This window comes from Vanellus vanellus (assembly GCF_965231255.1).
Source record: "Vanellus vanellus genome assembly, chromosome: 7".
NCBI classification, from domain to species: domain Eukaryota; kingdom Metazoa; phylum Chordata; class Aves; order Charadriiformes; family Charadriidae; genus Vanellus; species Vanellus vanellus.
The window spans coordinates 19,882,072-19,905,793 of NC_138912.1; the positions used below are offsets into that span (position 1 = coordinate 19,882,072).

At 44.0% G+C, this 23,722-nt stretch overlaps 2 protein-coding genes across 2 annotated transcripts in view; both read left to right on the plus strand.

The window, feature by feature from the left end:
* The window catches only part of ACTA2 (actin alpha 2, smooth muscle), a 475,038-nt gene that overhangs the window by 303,774 nt on the left and 147,542 nt on the right, over positions 1-23,722 (plus strand). The gene's annotated exons all lie outside the window — the stretch shown is intronic.
* On the plus strand, positions 9,771-19,164 carry SLC16A12 (solute carrier family 16 member 12; the record flags this gene model as incomplete). The annotated part of the gene is made up of 6 exons (XM_082486524.1): positions 9,771-9,880; positions 11,960-12,063; positions 13,297-13,440; positions 15,813-16,404; positions 17,518-17,777; positions 18,902-19,164. The coding sequence occupies 6 exons, from the start codon at positions 9,771-9,773 to the stop codon at positions 19,162-19,164; spliced, it is 1,473 nt and encodes a 490-aa protein (XP_082342650.1).

Sequence of the window (23,722 nt, forward strand, 5' to 3'; positions counted from 1 at the left end):
ACTGTTGGCTATCAGTTAGTAGCGTTCTCCTTTCGGGGAGAAGATACGTGTTTGATGGAACATGTGTGACCATAACCTTGCTATGGGTGTGCACACTGATGGGCTCAGCTCGGATTTCAGTAACCACCGTGTACTCAAGGAAGTAGTTGAGCCCTCTGTTATTTCCATCACAGTGAAGAGTGAAATGGTGAGCACTGCACTTGCTCATTTAAAAACCTTTCAGAATGTTGATCAAAAATGCACATTTCCAGGTGAGGTTTTAAGTAGGCTTAAGCCAAGATTTCTGTGCAAAGGGATTTTCCTACAAAAATATTCCTTTGTAATTTTTTTACCCTCTATATTTAACCTGCATTATTTAAGGACTAACCTAGCCAGAAACTATGTTAAAGGGTCAAAAGATTTCCCTTATAATTTGCTTAACCTGTTGCTGTAGACCCCTTCTGTCAGGCTGTTGTTTTTCTGTTAGCCCCATACAACAGTTTCCAGAGAAAAGGGAAGTTCACATTCCATTTTTTTTCATCTGAGTGCTACCAACTCAGCAGACAGTAACTGCTGAGTTCTGCTGGGGCTCTAGCCATGCCTTTTGGTTTAGCAATTTCTGGCAAATTTGACAAATTAAGGAGTCGGTGTTGCAAAGCGATCGTTGTGGGAGGCCAGCGCGCCTCTTCCTTTCCCGGCGACACGCTTCTCGGTAGGGGAGCAGCTAATGGATGTTGTGCCCTTCTATGACCTTTTCTTTTTACCATCTTTTTCATGCTTCTGCTCTGAGTATTTTTGCTCTTGGGTAAAAGGGAGTTTTCTCAACTCCTGCCCCTGTTTTGCACCACCCCATTCACCTGTGCCCCTCTCTGGCACCTCCCTTCTCTACCAGCTGTTGAACATCCCTTTGGTTTCCGTGTTGCTTCTCCTGTTCCCACATCTACGTTCTGTTCAGTTTGTCCTCTTCAGCAACCATGTCCCTCCCTCATATGCCCAGACTGAAGCAAATGAAGAACATTTGATGCTCAGCATAGCGATGGGAGTTAACAAGCTGGGCTCTCATATGATTCATCTTCTCTATCTTGATATACAACAAGAGGTTCCACTTAAATTTGAGAAGAAACTTCTTCTCAGTGAGGGTGACAGAGCGCTGGAACAGGCTGCCCAGGGAGGTTGTGGAGTCTCCTTCTCTGGAGACATTCAAAACTCGCCTGGACGCCTTCCTGTGCAACCTCATCTAGGTGTTCCTGCTCCGACAGGGGGATTGGACTAGATGATCTTTTGAGGTCCCTTCCAATCCCTAGCATACTGTGATACTGTGATATGTTTTAGATGGCGGGCAAGTTTTATTAGATGTTTGTATGATGCCTAGCACGGTGACACACGCTCTCTGGTTAGAAGTCCTGAAGTACTATTAGAATACAAATAGGTTAATAATGTTGCTCTTATTTTGTATCATAGAGAACCCCCTCCTTATAAGAGAGATTAAAGATCTGCAGAGTAAACCATCCAGATTTATGCAGGTATATTATAGATAAAAGAATGAGAAAAGTTATTACAATCTGTCTTAATATGCTTCTTATGTTAGTGCTGTGACAGCAATTAAAAATCAAGTTGAATTTAGTTTGTTCATTTTAAAATTATTTTGTTTTGTTTTGTTTTTTACTTTGGTTCTGGTACAATTCCCTAAATGGACTTTCAGGTAAGTGGTTCTTGTTGTTGACCGTTTGTAACAGTGCTAGGGAGGTCCTGAATTTATGGACATCTGAGAACGTGTATCCTGCTTATATAGATCCACATAATCGTCAGGCTTACTGGCTTGCACAAGGAAAATTTCAGTGGACCAACGTGCCAATCTTCTCAGAAAAGCATAAACTTTGGTTTTGTTGAGAGACTGGACAGAGACATCTAAGCAGAGAAGAAAGCTGAGGATATAGAGTAGCAGCCTTAAGAAGCTCAATGGACTTATTTTTATTTAGGAACGTAGGATTGGAAAGGACCTCTTGCATTGTTTCAAGCAAGTCAACGTCATAATCATACAGCTCTTGATAAATAGCCTCTGCCGAAATCAAAACAAGCTGTACTTTTCCAGTTAAATAGCTAACCCAGGCTGCAGAATGGGACGGCTCTTTGTTGGAGAAAATATCTTAGATTAGAAATAGCCTTTGAATCCCAAGAGCTGTACAGAATTAAAGAGTCTTTACTTCTCCTGTATTTAAGAACAACTTGGAATTTAGCTGCCTGCCAGACTGCTGACTGCAGTGCCTACCGTGGTATGCAATTGCTGGGGGCGGGGGGGAGCAAAAGGAGGCTGAAAAAGTGCCATTTCTTGACAATCCAGTTGGCAGAAGCTTCTGCAGCTCTCGGCGTCTTCTGTGCTCATATCCAATACTGCGTCCCACTTATGTGTGCTCTACTGTATTTGACGAGATGTAGGCAAGGAGTTAAGGGGCAAGCAAGCCTCTGGGGAGGACGCTGGTCAGGGACATCCCCGACACTGGGGAATTAGAGGAACCTGTGACAAGAAGGTAATCGGTTATTACTTGGTGATCAGTGTTCTGCCAGCTTTCTGTCTTCCCTTTAACCTGCTACTGGGTTTAAGCTCATTTCTCTGCTGCAGATTGTTACAGATAAGGCCATCCTCGATCCTTCAAGACCTAAAAATTTAATTCTTTCAAAACACATTAAATATTTAATCTTACGCATTTCTTATCCATTGTCACACAGAATGTAAAACGTTTCTCTTTGTTATCTAACACTTTTCTTTCTCTCTCTCTCCCCTTCTTGTATCCTTTGCTACTCATTCTGTGCCCTTTTTATTCTTTTTTATTCATAGTTCTTCTAATTTTTTGGTGGTTTGTGTTTCTTTTATTAAAGACGCAGCAGTCAGAGGAAAGGGAACAGAAAGCAAGAGTGTTAAAGCAAGAGTTTAACTTGATTGAATGTAGCAAATGACTACAAATAATTGATGCTTGGTACAATCCTAAGGTCAAGAAAAGTAAGAAAGATAGTAGAACTGTTCTAGAGCTGCATTAATAGGTTAAATATAGGAAAGTATTAAGACTGCCCTAGAGCTAGGTGCACAGGGTGGTAAACGTAGTAAATATGTGTAATTCCACTACCTTCCACGCTAAGCGTTAATGAATTTTCTCCAGCTATGCTTAAGCTGCTTTATACTTGTTCTTCATAAAATTCATCTGCACGAATGTTCTCAAAGTGACTTTGAAAGCTTTGTACATTGCTGTTTGCAAGAAAAATAGGGTTTAAATTCATTGGTGCGAATAAACCTGCTCTGGGAGTGTGTCCTGGCGTTCTGGACACAGCGACTGTCACAAGTTTCTCAGGCCTTACCCAACCCATCATCACTGTGAAGGCAACAAATGGCATGTACAGTCTATGCGTATGTATGTATCTTACACAGATCCGGAAAGAAAATTCCAGGTAAGTCTCCTTCTCATTCTTCTCTCATGTGCATCTTTGTATTACCAAACTGGTAAAAACAAGTGTTGGACTTTGAGCTTATATGTGCTGCTGGTATACATATTTGGGCCAGCTCCTTTGGGATAAACTGAACAAAATCCTTCCATGCAGCTCTGAAAAAAATCGCAAAGGCATCTTAATGCACAGCCACTTTAATTTTGGTAGCCAGAACAGTGTGAAGAAGCAGAAAGTAGCAGAGTGAGAACCCCCAGTATGGTCTGGGGGCCGTGTGCTCCTGCCACGGGGCAGCTGTGAAACAAACCTCACCTTGTGCCAGTTCTTCTCTCTGGAGCTGTATCCTTCTACAAACGGAGCATTTTCAAAGACCATCCAAACTGTTTGGCAGGTGGGGCGGCATTTCTTGAGGTGATGGAGCTGCCCGGGTACATCAATGCTGTACAGGGAGCAGCTGAACGAGGTTGGAAAAAAGCGACTCCCTGGTCGCTGGGCAGGCCAGCGTGACTGTACCCGCTCTTCCTCCGTTCTTCATCATGAAAACGCATCTTTACTTCATGCGATTGAGATATCATTATTGAATGATTTCGTTTAAAGAAGAAAATCTCCCCGGTGGAAGGAGGGGCAGGTGGAGGGGGCAGCGAGTGCTTTGCTGGCTGCGTGCCGTGTTTGGAAAGGTCAGTGGCTCCCGTCGCTGTGCCGGCTAGTTGCTAGGCTGCCGTGGATTTCTGTGCTCCTTTCCTCCGCAAAAGGGACCTCGTGATGAGGCGCGAGGTTGTAGTAGGGCCTTTTTAGTAACCTCACCCACTCCTTTCTGCTGGCTGAGCAGACCAAGTAGGGGGGGGTGCTCTCGGTAGCAGTTGTTTTCTTTCCAGGGTCCTCAGAAACAGCTGCTGAAGTAACTGATAGGTTATTTATCTGGCCAAATTAGAACCTAACGTATTAACTTGGGGAACAGAGTCACTGTTCAGTGAGCTGTCAGGGCACGCTGGGTAACTAAGGCTTTCTTAGGGATCAGCAGAATTTGTTGCCGCCTTCACCCCACTTACATCTTCTTTGAACCCACAGCAAAGCACTTTTACTTAACGCTCGAGTGAAAATTATCTAGCAAAGGTTGCAAAGTGCAGAGCTCTGTTGTGAGCTTTTCTTTTAACCCCGCTTTCCTTCAGCCGGGTCAAGCAGCAGGAACTTTCATGCGTGCCTGAGATGCGTTACAATAGCAACCAGCACTGCCAGTGGGGATCTGGCCTTTCGCTGCTAAAGGTGGAACAGATGATAGGCAATAAGAATCTTACCCTGCACCAGAAAGGTTAAGAAGAGATGCAATGTGAGAGCAAACCAAAGTAGGGCTGGGAAGGGGAGAACACGGTTGCTCAGACAAAGTATGTGCTTTCTGCCTGTTCGACTTCATTTGCAGAGTCCACAATCTGTACTATCCGTGATATGGATAATTAGGGAACAGCACCAGGGTGTAAGCAGAAGCAGTTTTCTAAACGCAGAATAAAATGCCATAATAAGTGTTCGTTAGACACGTGCAGCGACCAGAAAGCTAACTATTTTACTTGCCTATTAGTTTGGTGGCGATGACAGGCACGGTGCTCCCTTGAAGCAAGTGTGAAGTCAAGGAGACGAGGTTTGCACTGATCCTACCTGGGGGTGGGGGGGGTGGGGGTTGGGTGGCCTGTTTCAATGTGGTTGTTTTCAGTTGCTTGTAACCTCGTTAAATGTTTGCCGTTCACGTGTACATCAGCAGGCAGGGTTCTGTGAAAATAACAGCAAGTGATCGTGTAACCAAATACCTAATCTATGTTTGCTTAGCCTGGTATGTCATCAAATTCTTCCCAAGTATGTTAACGTACAGCTAAAATGCTAACCCGGCTCTCAGGCCCGATCTGAAGTTTGCCTGGGAAGTTGGGCCAGAGATTTAGGCTATTGCTGTACGTGCATTAAAATTAGGGCTCTGGGTGTGGAGATTGTTGACTCCTCTGAAAGATTTTGTGTATATTTCTGCTTATTGAAGGGTTATTCTTATCCCTTCTGCCATTCCTGGAACTTCCTCCTCCACCCTTAATAATCAGAACTTGAAATTAAATCTTCAGCCCTCCAGAAGGAGCAGTGAAAGACACTGCCCAGATCCAAACTGGGAAGCCTTGCCAAGACTCTGCAAAGGTGTCGAGAGATACGTTTGAATTGCTCAGGATCCCTCTGTGATGTATCATGTGCCTATGCAAACTCCACCAAACAGTATTACTTGTGATTGCCATGAAACCCTTGAGCACAATAACTTGAACTTTCAGTGCCCTGTTATTCAGGTGGCTGTCATGGATTCTTATGGGCTATTCAATCATCCAGGCATTTGAACATAACATATTAAACTTGCAGTAATGCAATAAATCCACCTTTGAGGCCCTTCGTGTTAGAGGCAAAGCGTGGTAGCCACATTCTGCAAAGCACTGGTACTTGCTCTGCCAGTTCCCGTGAATTTGGCAGGATAATGTAATGGGAGACTTTATTGACAAATCAGGGTATAATCTCTTTGTGACTTCATGCTAGATTGGATACCAGCTTTTTTTTTTTTTTTTGTGGCTAGGTTAGACGCAGACACCCACAAAAGTGTTGAATTTTGTTTTCCATCTATGTAGACAGGGATGTGGTGGTGGTTTGCATCAAGTCATACTCCTTGATGATGTGGTCATTCACCGATCCAGCATGAAGAATCTTGTAACCACTGCCTTAGCCATCAGATAACTTCTTGATCCAAGATTTGACATATTTAATAAGACAGTTGTTGCCTGGATCTCTACAGAAAGGGATGTATAATTGACCCTACTAGTTAAAAATAGACAGTCATTAATTCATGTCAGCTTATTCAAAATGTAACATAAACTGCAAAATTGTCTGTCATCTGGATGGATTCAACATGAGATGTATGGTCTGCTCACAAATTAGCAGCGTGTGCTGGAAGGCAAACACACAATGAGTGTGTCAATGGCAAGTTCACGGACGTGTCTTCTGTACCGTGTGCCCTCCATCCTCTAAGTAACTTCTGAGTGCAGGCATTTTCAGCCTCCCTCCTAGATTTTGTGAATAATGCTATGCTTGACTACTCATGTGCTTTTTTATTTTACTGCATTAGCCAATCTGTTGTACCTTTTTCCCCCTCAATTTGGCTGTGTTTGTGTCAGAGTTTGTTTCAGAACATAGTGGGGAGGGAAGGAGGCTGCGGGCACACACTGGCACCGCTGTCTGTTTGTCCTGAAGCGAACAGGTAAGGTCAAAAAATGAACTTTACACTTCAAGCAAAACGTCACAAGGCTTGTGAAGAGGCCAGTGATGTCCTTGGGGTCATGTGGGCACCTGCAGAGGCCGCTCAGAAAGCTCCGTCAGCTGCATTGGCATTTTTTGCTGTGTATTAGAAAGTTGTGTCACAAAAGGCACTGTCCTGGTCCCCATTCCAGAACTTTCATTGATCTTTTATGTGCACAAGTCCTAGCAATTGAATACCTCGAAGATGAGGTTTGAAATCGTAAATTCATTTGGATCTCATTTGCTTTGTGTGGGTTGTTCTAATCAGCTATAAGAATGAACTTGTAAAGACTGCATCCAGCTGGGACCCTTTAAACTCCCCGAGGAGCCTCGATGCATGAGGTAGCAGGTTCGGTGGCTGCTCACAAAAACTCTTGTAACCCCAGCCATGCATTCTTGTTTGATCTTTGTGAGCTGCCATGACCATCACTGTATAATCCAAACCGTAGCTATGTCAGATGTCCCATTTGAGACGTGGCCTATTTGTCACGGAAAGAGTGAAGCACATACATAATCAGGCAGAGCGGAGCACTGTGTACGTCTCCAAAGAGCCACAGGAGTGACAAGCAAAGCAGGGCACTAGAGGTTTTCTTTTTATCATACCTGAGCCCTCTTCTAATTCATTAGTGCAGGTTATTCGGCAGTAGTGCTTCATGCTGCAGTGGAGATCCCTATCGTGCTAGACCCCATATAAACACAGAGGGTAACACAGACCTTTCAAAGACTTTACAAATACAATTTAAGTTATGATGAAACAGATGTTTGTGACGATGGAGGAGAAGAGAATAACGCAGACTGTGTTAGTACATGTTCTAATTCTGCTCGCGGGCATTGCTTTGGGCTCTGAATCATTAGAAAGCTTTATACAAATATTTACTTATTTATAAGTATTAGCAAAGCCTATTATACAAAGAGACAAAATAGGACAGGAACTTTTATTTCCAAATAGTGTACAGCATTTTTGGCCTAAAGCAAAATGTGTGATAGCTAACAGGCTGATGAGTGGACAGGCACAAATAAATGGTACTTGAGGAATACACAAAGACCTGGAACAGATATTTCAGATATTTTAGCTTATGTAACTGGAAGGCATCATCTTCCATAGTTTTGGCATCTTTTGTGGATATTTTTATTCACTGATATTTTTCAAGGATGTTGTTTCAAACATGGTTACCTTAAATCACTGCTCAAAAGCGTTGACAAACACACCTTGTGTTGTGAGGTTACGAATGGTTCTCGTCGCTGTTTAATTCCCACAGTGGATCAGGTGCCTCATATGACAGCACAGCCAGTGGCTTTTGAACTTAACCCAGGTCTTTGAACACTGCACTTGTTTTTTCTCTTTTTAATGTTTATGGGCTGAGTTGTGTTAGCATATAGGGCTTGATCATGCCCTGTATGGTCAGCTGCAATTCTTGGGCTCTGAAAGCCAAGCTGGTAGATGAGGATAATGCTTCTTATCCTTTTTAAATAAGACGACTATCAAACCCTTTTAGAAAGAGTCCACTGATTCTCTTGTACAGTGTTGTTACAGGATATTATTTACAGCCTAGTAGAAATTCAGCTAAGCTTTCAATATGTTGTGGGTTTTGTTTTGTCATTCCTGTTTTCTCCTACTTGGTTCACCTTTAAGCTTGGCAATGTGTATATATTTTCTTGAAATAATTTTGTAATGGTTTTGAGATGCAACTTTGGATATTTCAGGGACGGCAGCTGATGAATAGTTCTCAAAGGTTCAGCTGCGGTGGTATTTAGGGTTGGCTCTGGGGTCCCTTGCTTGTTTGGGTCAGCCAGCTCTGGGCTTTGCAGAGCCAAGCCTTGAGCATCACCTATCTGAGCAGCTTCAAGGACTGAGAAAGCACATTCTGAGCCATGTAGCTGCTTTCTTGAGTTGCGCTTCTGAGTAGCTCTGCAGCCTTCCTACGTGCTGTAACAGGTAACGTTTCCTGGGAAGCCCATGGTTCCTATCAGTGGGAATGTTGCATATTCAGTATCTGCCATAACAGGTGATGTAGAAGCTATTTGAGGTTCCTCTCGAAGCAAGACTGAAAGGCATCCCAGGTGGCTCTCTTATTTCTTTGTTTGATCCAGGGGCTCGGTGCCTGCTCGTGGTGGCAAAAACATGATCTGAAACCCAGCTCCGACAGCCAGCGCTGCGTGTCCCTGCAATGCAGGGTGTCTCGGGTCCCTCGGTCTCACCCTGCCCTGCAGTCACTGATGCAGAGAGGACTAAGAGCTGTTGGTCCCATGCTGCTGGCGACACCTGCAGCGTTAGCAAAGCTACTCCAACACACAGGACTCAGTTACTCATCTACGGTTGCCTGGGTGTCATTTGGTCTCCTCTGGTGTCCTGCAGCACTCAGTGTGCGTTTAGAGCCCATGTTATGGCCTGGATACAGACGCTACTTTGACTTAAGTGGATGGAAGAGGGGTACAGAGCAGCTCTAACCTTCAGTGGGTTCTCCATGCTCAGAAAATGAAGTCGCTGTGTCCTGCCTGATTACAGCCTTCACCTAAGGTTTGGCTTGTGAGGAGGAGGAGGTCATTTCATCACCCGATCTGCTCTGATTTTGCAGCGAATATTCCCTTTTCATACAAAGGTGAAAACTGTATTTCCTCAAACACAAAAATTGACCTGAATTGTGTACAGGGAAGAAGAGCTGCTTTGAACGGAGGCTGCGGTTGAAAATACAATCCAGGCCGGGGAGCGGGGGGAGCCCACTGAGGGTAAATGAGCTGCAGCGATTGGCACCAGTGAAGTATGTGACTTTCATGTACGTGTACATATGGGGATAAAAGGGTATGAGGTGCGAGGATGTAACTGCTGGGTGAATTACTCTGAAACAAGTGATACTGGCGCGGTATGTCCTCGCCGGGCCGTGTGGGTTACAGCGCGTGTCATGTACCCTCATTCCCTCTCTGCCTGTTTTTCTCTCTCTCTCTCCCTTCAGATGTCCAGTAACCCATGTGCCAGGCAGCCCCGGCCCGTGCTCGGCGTGCCGGCCAGAGTCGGCCCCTGCCGCTGAGGCGGGAAGGAGGGAGGAATCGCCATGGCCTCGCCCCGGCGAGCCCGGCACGCCGGCCCTCCCGACGGAGGCTGGGGGTGGATGATCGTTGCCGGCTGCTTCCTTGTCACTATCTGTACCAGGGCCGTGACGAGGTAAAGGGGCTGCTTCTTTGTCTCCTGACCTGTTTGTGGTGTTACCCCCCCTTCTTTTTTTCCCCCTGTAGGAGGAGGCTTTGGGATCTCGCCTGATGTCCCACAGCTGCAGGGGTTATTCTGGATCGGTACAAACCTCTTTCCTGCCACATTTTTAAAGGCTTCCTGAAATCCCTAAGGCTGTGGGAATGGTGGAGGGACTATGAGCCCTCTGGTTTTAGTCTCGCCTCCTCTGACAGCTGCCCTATCTCTCAACACCCTCTCCGTGATTTCTTGCAGAAGCAAAGCCTGGGGCAGGCGGCGTTATTTCAGGCTGTGGTGGTTTGGTCGGGGAGGGAGGAATTGTGCAGCATTTCTTCCGGTCCGCTGTGTCCCTCTGACCCCACAGCCATGCTCATTTTTGCTAGTCCCAGTGGGTTTGCTTGGCTCCACAGCCTATCTGAGAAACCTGTAACTACCCCCTTCTACTGCAAGCATTGCAGGCTCTGTCCTTACTGAGAAGGTCCATGACCTAGAGAGGAGGCCCCTCTCTATACCCTTCTGGTATCCGAAATATGCAGAAAATATCTTTCTCAAAAATAGAAAGAACAGGAATAGACTGCTGCCTTGCATAAACATAACGTATACATCTGGAGTGAGATGGCTTCCACAGCTGCTGTTGGGCGACTTTGATGTCGACTGGAGGCAGAGGAGCCTGGTGTGTGTGAACATGGACATTTAAGATATATTAAGCAGAGAGATAGGCACCCTGGTAAGTGGGGAACACAGGGACAGAGTCTTGTTGGATAGTCAGTGTAATGCAGATACAGTGTTTCCTACTTAATTTTTACATTTCTTTTAAAATAAAGCTGCCAGCTTTAGGAATCTAAAGTCTAGGGTCTAGAGTCAGCAGCATGAAAGTGGTATGGAAACACTGACACAGTGTTAGTTTCTGTATGCAAATATACAAATGCCATAATAACAGTAGAGATTTCCTTGTGGATTTAATTCTTTTTCACATGTGAAATGTGTTATACCCCAGAAATCATCTAATGGCTGGCATACATCTAGAATATACACAAGAATGAAGTATGTGCAAGAAAAAAGCTGAAGAATGCGGTCATTTGGTGATTTGCAGGAGGAAAAACGAGAAGGGGGGGAAGGAGTTCTCTTCCTGATCCAGAAACCAGAATGAAACTATGCAGCCTTTTAATCCGTTCCCCTGCAGAGACAGGTGGAACAGTAACACTCATTAAGCAGAGCAAAGTAACCTCTCCTGGAAGCATTTTAATAAACTGTTGGAAGGTCCACGGGCTCCTGCTGTCTTTTGATTCTCCGTTCATGAGGAGTGGCTTTTCACTTGCTTTGCACTTGTGCATCCATGAACACACAGCTAGAGGTGGTGTTGGCTCTATAAGTACTATGCTGGCCCTGCCCTGCCCGTTTGCGCAGATGTGAATGCCACGATTAGCGAGCAACCAGGTCAGTGAAGAACCGGGCAGCCGGGGCTTTGTGTACCAGGGAAGCAACATCATGAGGTGGGCGATCGCATAATTGCTGGCGATAATTACAATTTCAATTTCATTTCAATGTTAAAAATAATATGAGTTATAAAAATCTAGCAGCAGATACCACAGTGAGAAACATGCGGTATTATTATATTCATAATCTCTCTGGAGTAGTTATCTGTCTAAATTAGGTTCTGCATCAGCCTAATTGCCTAATCCTACTGTTGGGATGATAGCTGGACACCAGTTTGTGATTCGGTTGTTACCAGTGCAAAGCAAGGATTGTTCTCTGGTGGAATGACCCTAGCCTAGGTGCCTTACACAGAGTACCATTGGAATTATTCAACTTGCACACATCATTTCATGTCTTGTTGCTCATGCATTAAGGTAGCCCTTCATTTCCAGTATCCCTTAGAAACTGTTTCAAAATTTCTCCACCTTGTTGGGATTTAGACAAACCACAGGTTTGATTTTCCTGGGAGCTGGAGAGGACCTTCAAACGGGTACTCTATACCTGAAGAGCGAGACCGGTGTTTTCTGTGAGGCAAATATCCCATGTTCAACAAGCTGGTGTTCATGTTTTCTTTCCTAGGTGCATCTCCATTTTTTTTGTGGAGTTCCAGGCATACTTTGGGCAGGATTACGCCAGAACAGCTTGGATCCACTCCATTGTCGACTGTGCTACGATGCTCTGTGGTGTGTATTACCCTTTCAAGATGAACACGTCTGCTTTTTCTTCAGCTCCGTCTGTTTTTAGCATGTTCACAAGTTGGTGGAGTCAGCTGGGAAAGAGAGATACTGTGGGCTTTCTGGGGTATGGTATATCCAAGCTGCTTCCCCCAGTGTAGTTGTGCAGGAAGGGAGTGTCTTCATACTGTAGAAAAGAAGCAGAACTTTTTGTCAAATGATCTACGTTTTCAGAAATGTACTTTTGTTGAGGTTCAGTGGGACAAGTCGTGTGAGAGCTATTAACCGAGCACTTGTTTCTTTTGCCTTTTGATTGGAATCATATTTGAGACTTAGCACACGATGTACGTCTTGCCTTCAGCTCAAGTCAGTCATCCTTTTAGCAAACTCGTATGTTTACTAATAGTCTTTTCCTTTAAAAGCAAGTTCAGTGGTACTAAAAATGACATGCATCAATACAGCAGTTGTACTGAATTTCTCATGGGTTTACTTTAAAACTGTACAGCTGGGTGCAAATCCATGCCCTGATCCTGTGAAAGAGGGTTAATCCTTGAGAATTGCTACAAAGGCACAGGGACACAGCTGGAATGAGACAGAGCTACTCTCCTCTGTCAGCCAGGTTATATCTTGGGGAAAAAAAGAGAAATAAGGATAAGCTTGTCCTGGCATTTCAGTAGTGGAGAGGGGGAGGGCTGGTGATGGCATCCCATCTGGGAGCCATCAATGTTGGAGAAGTGCAGGAAAGGGATGGTGGCTCTGGAGATGGTCCAAAAGATGCGAGACCTCTCCCGTTTGGGTCTGGTGCAGAGCCCACAAGGCCAGGGAGGGAGGAGCGAGGAAGGACACCTGAAGTTACTGCGGGCTGAAGTGCAAATTCCAGGTGGGGGAAGGTCTCAGTGTTGTAAGTGTGGAGTAATGAACACTGTGGGCTGTCTCTGTGGCCTCTCTTGCCCCCAAAAACTGCAGAGTAGCTGTGTCCCGTAATGACTTTGACATATTAAAAACACTGCTGAGAAAGCTGCTGTAAATTTCAGTTTTATCCTGAGTTGCAGGAAAATTATTTTTGGAAGTGTTTTGCTGCTCACACCATTGTGATAGGGGGGATTTTGGAAGACCACTCTGCGTAGCTGTGATCCCCATTTTCTCCTGCTTGCCTGCTGCTTCCTTTTCCTTGATGACTGTTGCAACACGCTGTGTGTGAGGACCTGCCATTAACTACCAGCTTTATTTGTTTCTTTGAAGCCCCGCTTGGGAGTTTAATCAGTAATCACGTATCCTGCCAAGTTGGTATCATGCTAGGAGGGCTGCTTGCATCTGCTGGACTAATTTTGAGTTCATTCGCCACCAGCCTGGAACATCTCTACTTATCATTAGGAGTCCTTACAGGTAGGAGGCATTCAGCCCCTTTGTTCCTGCCATCAAAGCAACATGGGAATGTTAAAAATGATGGTCCTCCATTTCAAAATGGGTGATCTCTTCTTCATGTCGTATTGCCACCGCACTGCTCAACAGAGATCCTCAGGCTGCCCCTGTGAGAGCTTCAGCGCTTGGTGCATCTCGTACAGCCCAAACGCAGCATGCTGCAAAAACAACTCTTTAACTTTGTTAAAGATTGGACTATGGAAAAAGCTGTGAAATTATGGGGGGGTCAGGAAGGACTTCTGTTGTAGGTGATACACAAAAAGGCTGGGGTTTTTTGCTTGTGATTTGGCAGGGGGTTGTTATGGCAGGAGTTCTAGACTGCCCCGAGAAATTTGCATATCAAAAAACCAGTTTAAATCAAAACGTAAGAGTAAGTGGGGAGAAGAGCACTGGGTGGCCACCTGGTACCTTGGCTGTGCACCTTGTTTTTGTCTGCATTACGTTCCATTTGAAAAGCAAATAAATTGCTGGTTGGTAGTGTTGCTGTAGCAGTTCCTCCATTTGCGTTCAGGTGTGGTGGTAAATAAATATCTTTGCTCCGCCCTATCTCCCTGTGTTTGATGTGCACAGAGGAACTTGAGAGGTGCCCATGGTCACACTGACATTCCTTCCTCGTTAATACTGACCTGGTAGCCACGGTGATATAAGCGCTTGTACTTGGTCCCCTGCTGTTTAGTAACAAGTTGGTGGAATTACTGCAGTTCACATGCTGCCAACAGCTTACTTGTTTAAAAAAAAAATTAAAAATAAAATCCTTATTGTAGTGCATGTCACTCCTGTATTACAATGTTAATCTTTGACAAATGTGTTCATTACAAATAAAAAGGCTCCTTGTAACTGAGGGACTGTGCTACATACCATGCTAATGCCACTGAGGCTTCCTTAGCGAGAACCGCTGGGAATACTGAGGTGGAAAAGCAGTTGCACTTTGTAAGTGGAGTGGTAAAGAGCCAATTCTGCAAGCACTGAACTCACAGCCTGTGGGGATCGATTAACGGAGAGATGAACTGCTGGCAAAGGCCAGAGGTGGTGCCCCAACCCAGAGAGGAGGTGGGAGCGTAACTGGTGAATGTCTAAATCCATAAAAGCTGCAGGACTTGAAACTGTGAGGAGTGAAGCAGAGGTGAGATGGGGGAGTGGCACTAAGCAGCAGAGTTACTTCTAAGAGGTATGAAAATGTTTTCAGCTCCAAACTTTTCATTTCCACTTTTCACATGACATTTGTTGCCTTTTTTGGGGACTCACTAAAAAAAGAAGTGGTGTTTACGCCAAATAGAGTATGATTTTCACAGCTCTCGAGTGATGATGTCTAGCTTGGGGCTGGCTGCCCACACAGGTTCAACCCCAGCTCTCTGCCCTGCTCCTCCCCTCGCCTCCGGAGGGGTGCCGGAGCAGGCATCCACCTCCCGGAGTCCCTCTAATCCACTTATCCCGTCCTGGCAGGCTTAGTGCCCGCCCGGCACAGTGCGGCCTTTGAGGGGGATGTGGCAATCTGGTTACGACGCCGGGTGATTTTTCTCCTCTATTGGCAAGTTCTGCCAAAGGCGGTGGTGACCATTTTACCCTCAGTGTAGGACATGCTCCAAAAACCTACTCGGGAACTCATTTCTGTGGCTGATTCAGAGCTGTATTAGTGTTAGGGCAAGCACTGGGTGATTAAAATCTGCTCTCTGGTTCTGCAGCAGAGACCACAATCTTTTTCCCAGTCCAAGAGATGGATCTTACTTGTTTACTAAATTGGACGTGGCTTTGTTTTCCGAGTTCCCCCTCCCCCCCTCTTTACTTGTAGGCAGGGATTTAAAATGGTCAGGACTCCAAGCAGCTGCTGCGTGGAGTTTGTTTAGCTGACTGAAAAAGGTTTATTGTAGAATATTAGTAACAGAGATAGACTCTTTGTACTGTGTTTCAGAGACCTGAAAATGAATGTTCAGGGTTGCAACAGACCGAAACACAAAGTGGTGCCTCATCAGAAGAGTATGCCCTGTGCCAGCATCTGTGCAGACCCTGGGGGCAAGACCTCATCTTGCATCCAGGAGAGGCTAGCGCACCAGTTCTCTGGCGTTTATTGATCGTCCTTGTTCTTGTTATCAAGCGAACCCCATCGCTTCTTTCTGAGCCTTGTTATCGTGCATTAATGATGATCCGTTAGGTTTGTCAAGTCAGTGACCTTGACAGTCCTGGTTTCTCCTTCACACTGTGACTGGGCTGCGTGACACAGCATCAGAAAAAGCTTCCTATTCATTTGTGCTAATGAAAGTAGGTTATGTGGCTTAATTTAATGTGTTCCATGTGTCATGTTTAGTATTAAGCCATCCGCACTGTGCTTTCTCTTCTAGGACTTGGGTTTGCACTCTGTTATTCTCCAGCCATCGCGATGGTGGGCAAATATTTCAACAAAAGAAAAGCGCTGGCGTACGGAATAGCCATGTCAGGAAGTGGAATCGGTACCTTCATCCTGGCCCCCGTGGTCCAGCTCTTAATCGAGCAGTTTTCCTGGCGTGGAGCTTTACTCATCCTGGGAGGTTTTGTTTTAAACCTCTGTGTCTGTGGTGCCTTGATGCGGCCTATTGCTCTTAAGGAGGACCGTAAAACTGCTCCTGAGTTTCTTGAACAGGATTATGTCCCCAAAGCACAGAAACGAGACTTAAAACGAATGTCCGTCTGTTCACCTTTAATCAAAGCGTGGTCTCATGAATGTTTATGCTACTGTTCATGGAAGGAGTATGACTTTTTACTGATGCCAGGCTTCATGGTGCTGGCAGTGTCAGTTTTATTTATGGCATATGGCTGCAGCCCTCTTTTTGTCTACCTGGTGCCTTATGCTTTGAGCGTTGGAGTGAGTCATCACCAGGCTGCCTTCCTCATGTCCATACTTGGTGTCATAGACATCATTGGTAATATCACCTTTGGATGGCTAACGGATAGAAGGTAATGGCTCACAGCGAAGCAAGTGCAAGCTTAGCTGGTGGGAGGCCGGATGCAAGGGAGGTGTAATACACATAAAAGTTAACATTACGGACTTTTTCTGTAGCATGTGTAACTTTTTTAAAAAAAAAAATCAACAACCCAACAAAGCAACACAGTCTAACTTTCAGAAATGCTTACTGTTTAACGTTTTTCTCTTTTCTGAGTTTGCTCGGTTCTGCTGGTTTAATTTCTTCTTTTCCTGAAGAAATGATGTGTTTGTGCAAAGTGGAAGTGTAAGGCCCTGCCCGAGGCTGTTTGAGTGTGATCCTCTGTACCTATTTCCTAGAGGACCTCGCTCTACTTTCTCTGCCTTTCCATCTCTTTTGTGCTGCTGGGGAGGCACAGAAGTTATGGAAAAGGGTCAAGGGTCTGGCCCAACGCTCTCAGGCATATACTCAGAAGGACTGACCTAATATTGTTACACATTTTCCAGTATGTAAGAACTCAGCAGGCTTTGCTAACTCGGCTCGCTCCAAACATCTGTGTACAGCATCTGTAACATCAGTTTGGACTGGCTAAATTAAGAAAGATTTTGATTCTAAAGGATGCATTCTTTGTGCTTATTCACTTTGTGGGAAAAATCAGTTATTGGTTTTGTGGAGCAGGGGGAAAGAGAATAGCAGTCTCACTTAGCTCGTGCTAACTCCAGTGTTTAAGGGCTGATGAGAAGCATGACAGCTAAGAGACGTATACTGTAATATTCTTTTTGCATGGTACTGGGAGCACCTTGCTGAGCTGGGATGTAAAGCCTGATGAAATGCTGCTTTGAACATTGACACTTCAGAGGGCTGCAAAATCCTGGCAGTAGAGCGGCTCCCCTCACTGAGGGCAGCCTGAAGAACACTGCAGGCAGCATGGGCTGCTGCTTGCCAGATGTTGCCGCAGCTGTAGGTGGGCAGCTTTCCTTACTGGGCTCATCACTGTTGAGCGTTTTGTTTTGAAGACTGTGTAAGAAAACCGACTTAAATTTGAGCTGTATAAAAGAGAGAGAATGAAGTGCTGCATGCCAGCGCATCAAAATTGAGATGCTGTGTCCAGTGATAATCTTTTTCTTTTCCGTTTTGAAATTTGCAGGTGTCTGAAGAAGCATCGGCACTTCTGCTACCTCTTTGCTGTGGGAATGGATGGCCTCTGTTGTCTTTTCCTGCCAGTTCTCCAAAACTTCCCCTTGCTTGTGCCTTTCTCATTTACCTTTGGCTACTTTGATGGAGCCTATGTAACGCTGATCCCTGTCGTGACGGCAGACGTAGTGGGAACTTCTTCCTTATCATCTGCACTGGGTGTTGTGTATTTTCTGCACGCCGTACCATACCTAGTGAGCCCGCCTGTTGCAGGTCAGTTCACAAATGACTTTCCTATAATCTTATGACTACTTCAGATTTACCTATTGGTGTGATGTAGAAGGAGAGGAAGGGCAGCAAATGCACACAGGATGAGGAGGTAGTCCCTGGGCAGGGAAATAACACACCTAGACCTTCATAAGACTCTGGACCCCACTTAAGCTCTGTCTTGATTTCCGCTTATAGAGCAAGTTGAAATTTTAAAAAAACAAACCTGTATGGAATGGGGCTTCTAAGAGCTGTTACATCACCACTTCATGTAGTTCAGAAATCATGCAAGTAGAAGGAACAAAAGATTTCACTGTGAAATTGCACGATTTTGAAAATGTAACCTAAAGAGTTTCTTTCCAAGGAGATTTTTTTGTGCACATGACTGACTTGATCTTTTCATCTCCAGACTGCTTAGAACAGGTGGGTGAGTCAGCTTTACTGCTGTTTGGTCACAGGCTCATCGCTGTAATATTTAACCATCATTTTCCCCATCAGTTCCATTACAGTGAAGTAAGGATGAGAGCTGTACTCCTACTATTCTTTAGAAAGAACTTGACACAGTTTTGAATATTGTGGAAGGAGAGAGATCTTTTTTCAAACAGCCATGTATATAATGTCTTGCATATTTTGTCTGTTGTTCATATCAATTCCCAATTAATGTCTGCTTCCGAAGCTTTTAATTTAGTTTTCCATAGAAAAAACATTGCAAAATGGAATTATTTTAAGTGGTGCATGACCCTAGGGAATAACTCGTTAAATGTTTCTGTATGAGGTTCTCATGCACGCAATATTTAATCCCAGTGCTCTCTAAGCAGGTCTAAAAACTGCCAGTTAAATCCATGCAGTTGAAAGATGTTTATTTAATATTGTGGTGGTGACTGCTGTGCCTTTTCTCATGGGTTTGACCTCTAAACAAAAGCCCATAAAAATCTTATCTGCCTTCAGAGGACAAATCCCTCCCTACCCCAGGTGGTAAAAGTATAGTGATGGTCATGTAAACCCATATTGTTTGATTGTATTTATATGTGATAACTCCAGACATTCATGAAACTCCTGTGGATCACAGGACTTGTAAATTATCAGAATTTTGGTGGGCCTTTAAAACCCCGTGATTTGTTTTCCTACAGGTTGGCTTGTGGACACAACTGGCAGCTATACTGCATCATTCCTGCTGTGTGGATTTTCTATGATATTTAGTTCAATGTTATTGTGCTTTGCAAGACTAGCAAAGAAAATCAAAAGAACGCATTTGCGGTCGCTCACCAGTGAAACTGGCACCAAACAGCACATCTGGACAAATGGAGCAATAGCTTATTCTGTCACAGCAGAATTAGACCAAAAGGATGTTGAATTTTTGGCTGCGGATACAAACAGCTACAGCAGCAGATGACAAGCACCGTCAGGATTCAGCACTGCACAGCCGTGACTGAGACGGAGGTGGCTCTGTAGTGTTACGCTGTTGAAGATATTACTCCAGTGAAAAAAGGCATCCCTCAATTAGACTTTTTTCTCGTGTTTTAGTTGGCTAAAATCTACATTCAGCAGCAGTAATATCAGGTTAATGCAGTAATAGAAGAAAGCTAGACTGAAAATAGAGTTTGTAGATACAGATGTTCACAAAATTATTTGAAATGCAGTATGTCGACTCCACAGGTAATCTCAAAGATGATAATTAGCTATAATCAAAAGAAAACTATAAAGTAATCGGTCACCAAAACTGAACAATAAAGTTTAAATTATTTCAAAAATAGTATTCATGAAATAAGCTTTTTGGTCCTCTGGTCTATTACGTTTCAATGGACTAGTCACACACCACCAAAAAACCTCTACGTTTATCAGTCTGCATTAAACTATATGCAAATAACCGTTGCAAATGCCAAAGTCATTTTTTTAAGAAAATCTGGCAGGAAACTGTGATTTATGCTGAAAGTATCTTTGGAGCAGCTTTAATTTTTACCGTGTGGCTGAATTTTGTACAGAAGTTGCAATTTAATTTCAAACGTGGTTTTAGACCTGCTTTCCCAAGCCCCCCACAACAGCACTTTGAGGTGGCTGCTGCTTTTTTCTTGGACATCTTTAAAGCTTGAATTTCTAAACATTGACATTCCAGGTGTGATCCTCCAGCTGATCCTTGTCTGGGAGGGTGGAAGAGGTGCTGTGGCTCATCTGCTCTCTGAAGGGGAGTAAATTTGTGCCAGGGGACGAGGCATGCTGATGGGCAAGCCCGGTTGAGCTGCATTAGTTGGAAGTAACCCAAAAGCAGCCCAGGAGACCAGAGGTTCGGCTGGGTTGTTTCCAAATACAGAGCCTCTTCCTCCTGTAAAATCAGCAGCTGTTGAAGAAATTTAGAGTCCGTGCAAGCAGGTGGCTGAGAAACTACCCACTCCACAGGCTACGAGTAAAAAGGATGTTGGCAGACAAAGTTGTTTCTGCATATTGCAGTAGCAAGTCTGTCTCTTCTTGGAGCCAGGAGCTGTATCTTCAGATGGTGCAAATTACTCCTTTGTGCCAGCTGAAGAGCTGATCAGGTCACTTGTCCTGGATGGCCAGAACACAACTGCTGTGATTTTTTTGATGGTTTCCTGCTACTTGTGTGAGGACCATACTACAGCTGGCTGCCCAACCAGAGCTATGGACTGAACGCAGCTCACGGGGTAAATTACTGATGTGATGATCTAAAAAATAATGGGATGTTTCTACATTTCTGAAGTCATTGATGGAGGAACTTCACATTCTGAAACGCAAACCATTTCTGTGTTTTGATGCTGTGTAAAGATGCATTCTGTTCATTAGCAAATTGATCGGAGTCCAAATAATTTTTATAAATGCTGAACTAGTAGTTTTGTTAATCATCTGCAGTGTATTCAGTGGTTGCTCACGGTGTCCTATTCCACTCTGTGCCTCAGAAGGGAAAGCAAAATAGACTGATGTTCACAAATTTGATTCCGAGCGAGAGTACGGCCATAGGGGTATAACGTATTTTTTTTTATGCATATGAATAGTGTGTGTATCAAGTGGTTCTATTATTCGTGCATATTTCAAATATAACAAAAGTGTTTGACTTCCAGTGTCTGTGCCCAAACAAAGCATTTCTCGCTGCCCTGCTTCAGAAGTGCAGTCGCAGCCGGCAGCGTGGTTTATGTGAAAAAACCACAGACGAAGAGATGGGAGTGTAAAAACTGCTTAAAACTAATGATAAAACCTTTTTCAGCTCCACATGGCAATTGAGTCCTGAGCCCTAATCTTGATTTTAACATATGTTCATTAAAAAAGACACAAATTATCCATGAGTGTTTCTTTATGAATTACAAAAAATGTGCACATTTGGGAGGAGAAAAAGGTGGCTTTATTAATTAGTAGTGATGAAGATATTGTTTTAGATCTTAATGTAAAAGTTCATACCAAAAAGTAGAGAATAGTGTGGTCTACAAAGAAGATAAGCTATTTCAACAAGTTGTAAGTTACTGCTGTCATTTACTTTACAAAAACTTAATTACTTTTTTTACCACATCATGACACGTCAGCAGTGTTCATGCCATAACTGCATATTATAAAAGTTTGTTGGAATAATACTATATGCATTTTTATCCTAGTAAATAATACCGTGTAACATGTTATTAGCATTTTTTTGATTTTTTATTTTTTTATTTCAAGATATTTTTTCATAGGGTTTTGTTTTGTGTTTAACTTATAATTAAGGCAGTATTTCTTGTTCTAAATATATAATTCAGCAGAAAACATTCAACTGGTTTTATACACATCTTTTGTAGGAAATGATAGAATTATTTCAGGGTTTCCTACCACTGTTTCTGCTCTGAATTAAGCCAACTAACAAAAGCTTATATACCAGAATGATGTTTTCTGTGTGTAAAACACCCAGTGAAATACCAGCCCTGTCGTGAATCTCCGAACTAAGAGACAGAGAAGGAAGGAAGCGTAACAAGAAATGACCCGCGAGTGGAAGAAATGTGAATACAATCCAAGGTTTGCAAAGCCTCTTGCTAAGCTTCTACCCCCTGGTCCACACAACCTAAACTGAACAGCTCATCTTCAACCTGCCATGTGAAAGGCTTCAGTTGGCACATTATAGAAGTCTCTAGATTATACCATTTTTAAAAAAAAAATGCATTCTAGCTGCAAAGTTTTGGGGTTGTTTTTTGTTTGGTTGGGTTTTTTTGTTTTGTTTTGTTTTGTTTTTTTCAGAGATTATAATATTCAGACTGCTCTCCATAGAGGATATTTCCTGGCATGGCACAGTGCAGGGATACGCAGAGATACCTGGGCTAGCTGGGAACAATTTGCCGAGCTAACACTGCATGTTCCCACCAGCCCTGTTGAGCACTGACGGATACAAGCTTGGATGGAGCATCTGGCTTCCCGGGACAGCGTGGCCTGACTTGGCTGGGGTAACATCTGTCCGAGACAGGAACAAAGGGATCCTACCTCAGATGAATCCTGCCTGGGATAATACTGTATTCTGCGCAGTGAATGGGAATTGAATTGACTGTTAGTAAGTGAAACTGCTTACGACTGCTGAAGGTATCCTATCTGTGTCCCCGGTTTGAAATGAGGAAATCGTCATTCTTTTGAAATTGTTTGCATTCTAGTGAGAGTTTTTATCAGATCAGTTTTAGAACATTTAATAAATTGTACCTTGAAAAATTGTGTGAAAACAGCATTGGAGAACTCAAGTACTTTCCGCTGAAAAATAACCCTGTTTTCAAAAGAAAAAAAGAAAAAAGAAAACTTTTGAGCCTGAAACGTTTCTGCCAACTTGGATGATCATTTATCTCCTGAAGATCAAAGGTTGTCTGTGCTACTATACAATGAATATGTTTTATATTGCCACAACAATTCCTTGTTTGCTTTCTAAAGTGTTACAAATTTATGTGAGAAGGAAGAGCTTGTTTTAAGTTAAGCTGTAACAGTACTTCATGGACAGTGTAATGAAGTACTTAGTCAGGATTGCCTCAATATATAATACCTTCTACTAAAGTGACTATTCTGGTGTGTTCCAGGAGTTTTCTATATAATTTAGAAGATGTTTTTGATTCATAAATATTTCCTGCAGGGGTTATCTTCACTCCTTTTCTCCCTGCACCATGAGTGTAGGCTCTAGTGATGTGTTCACACTTGGGTGCGAATGAGATGTGTTCAGCTTCTGTGTGGTTCTGGTTTTGCCCATTCGACTTGGAGACTGCAAAAATGTGCGTTGCGTTTCATCCACTTCCCGAAGCTCAAGCCCAGCCTCTTCCCTGTGTCACGACGCCAGGCAATGCAGCAGCACCACCCTGTGGGAAATAACATTTCTCCCCATTTACAAGACACTGGGCAAGAACTGGAAGGTGGTGTTTGCAGGCAGCATCCATCCCTGGGGCAGTACTGCGGTCCAGCGCATCCGTCCAGAGCCCGAAGAAGGTAGAGCACAACACGAGGGGGAACGGCTTCAAACTGGAAGAAGGTAGATTTAGATTAGATATTAGGAGGATTTTTTTCACTCTGAGGGTGGTGAGGCACTGGAACAGGTTGCCCAGAGAAGCTGTGGAAGCTCTATCCACAGAGGTGTTCAAAGCCAGGCTGGATGGGGCTTTGAGCAGCCTGGTCTTGTGGGAGGCGTCCCTGCCCATTGCAGGGGGGTTGGAACCGGATGATCCTTAAGGTCCCTTCCAACCTAAACCATTCTATGAAATAGATTTCTTGCATCTCTACGGCTCGTGGTGAATTTCTTTGTTGTGGTGACTGAGTAACTCTGACTCAAAGTTCAGGCTTACACTTTTCTCAAAATACTTTACTGCTCCTCCTTATTTCTGCAAGGTTCACTTTCCAGGAGATAGGCAGGAGAGGCTCTGGTGGCAGGGTGCGGGGAGGACCACGGCTGTTCCGTCACAGCTTCCTGACTTCAACCCTACTGTTGTTCCTACCAGCTTTCGGGAGTGGCGTGTCCTTCC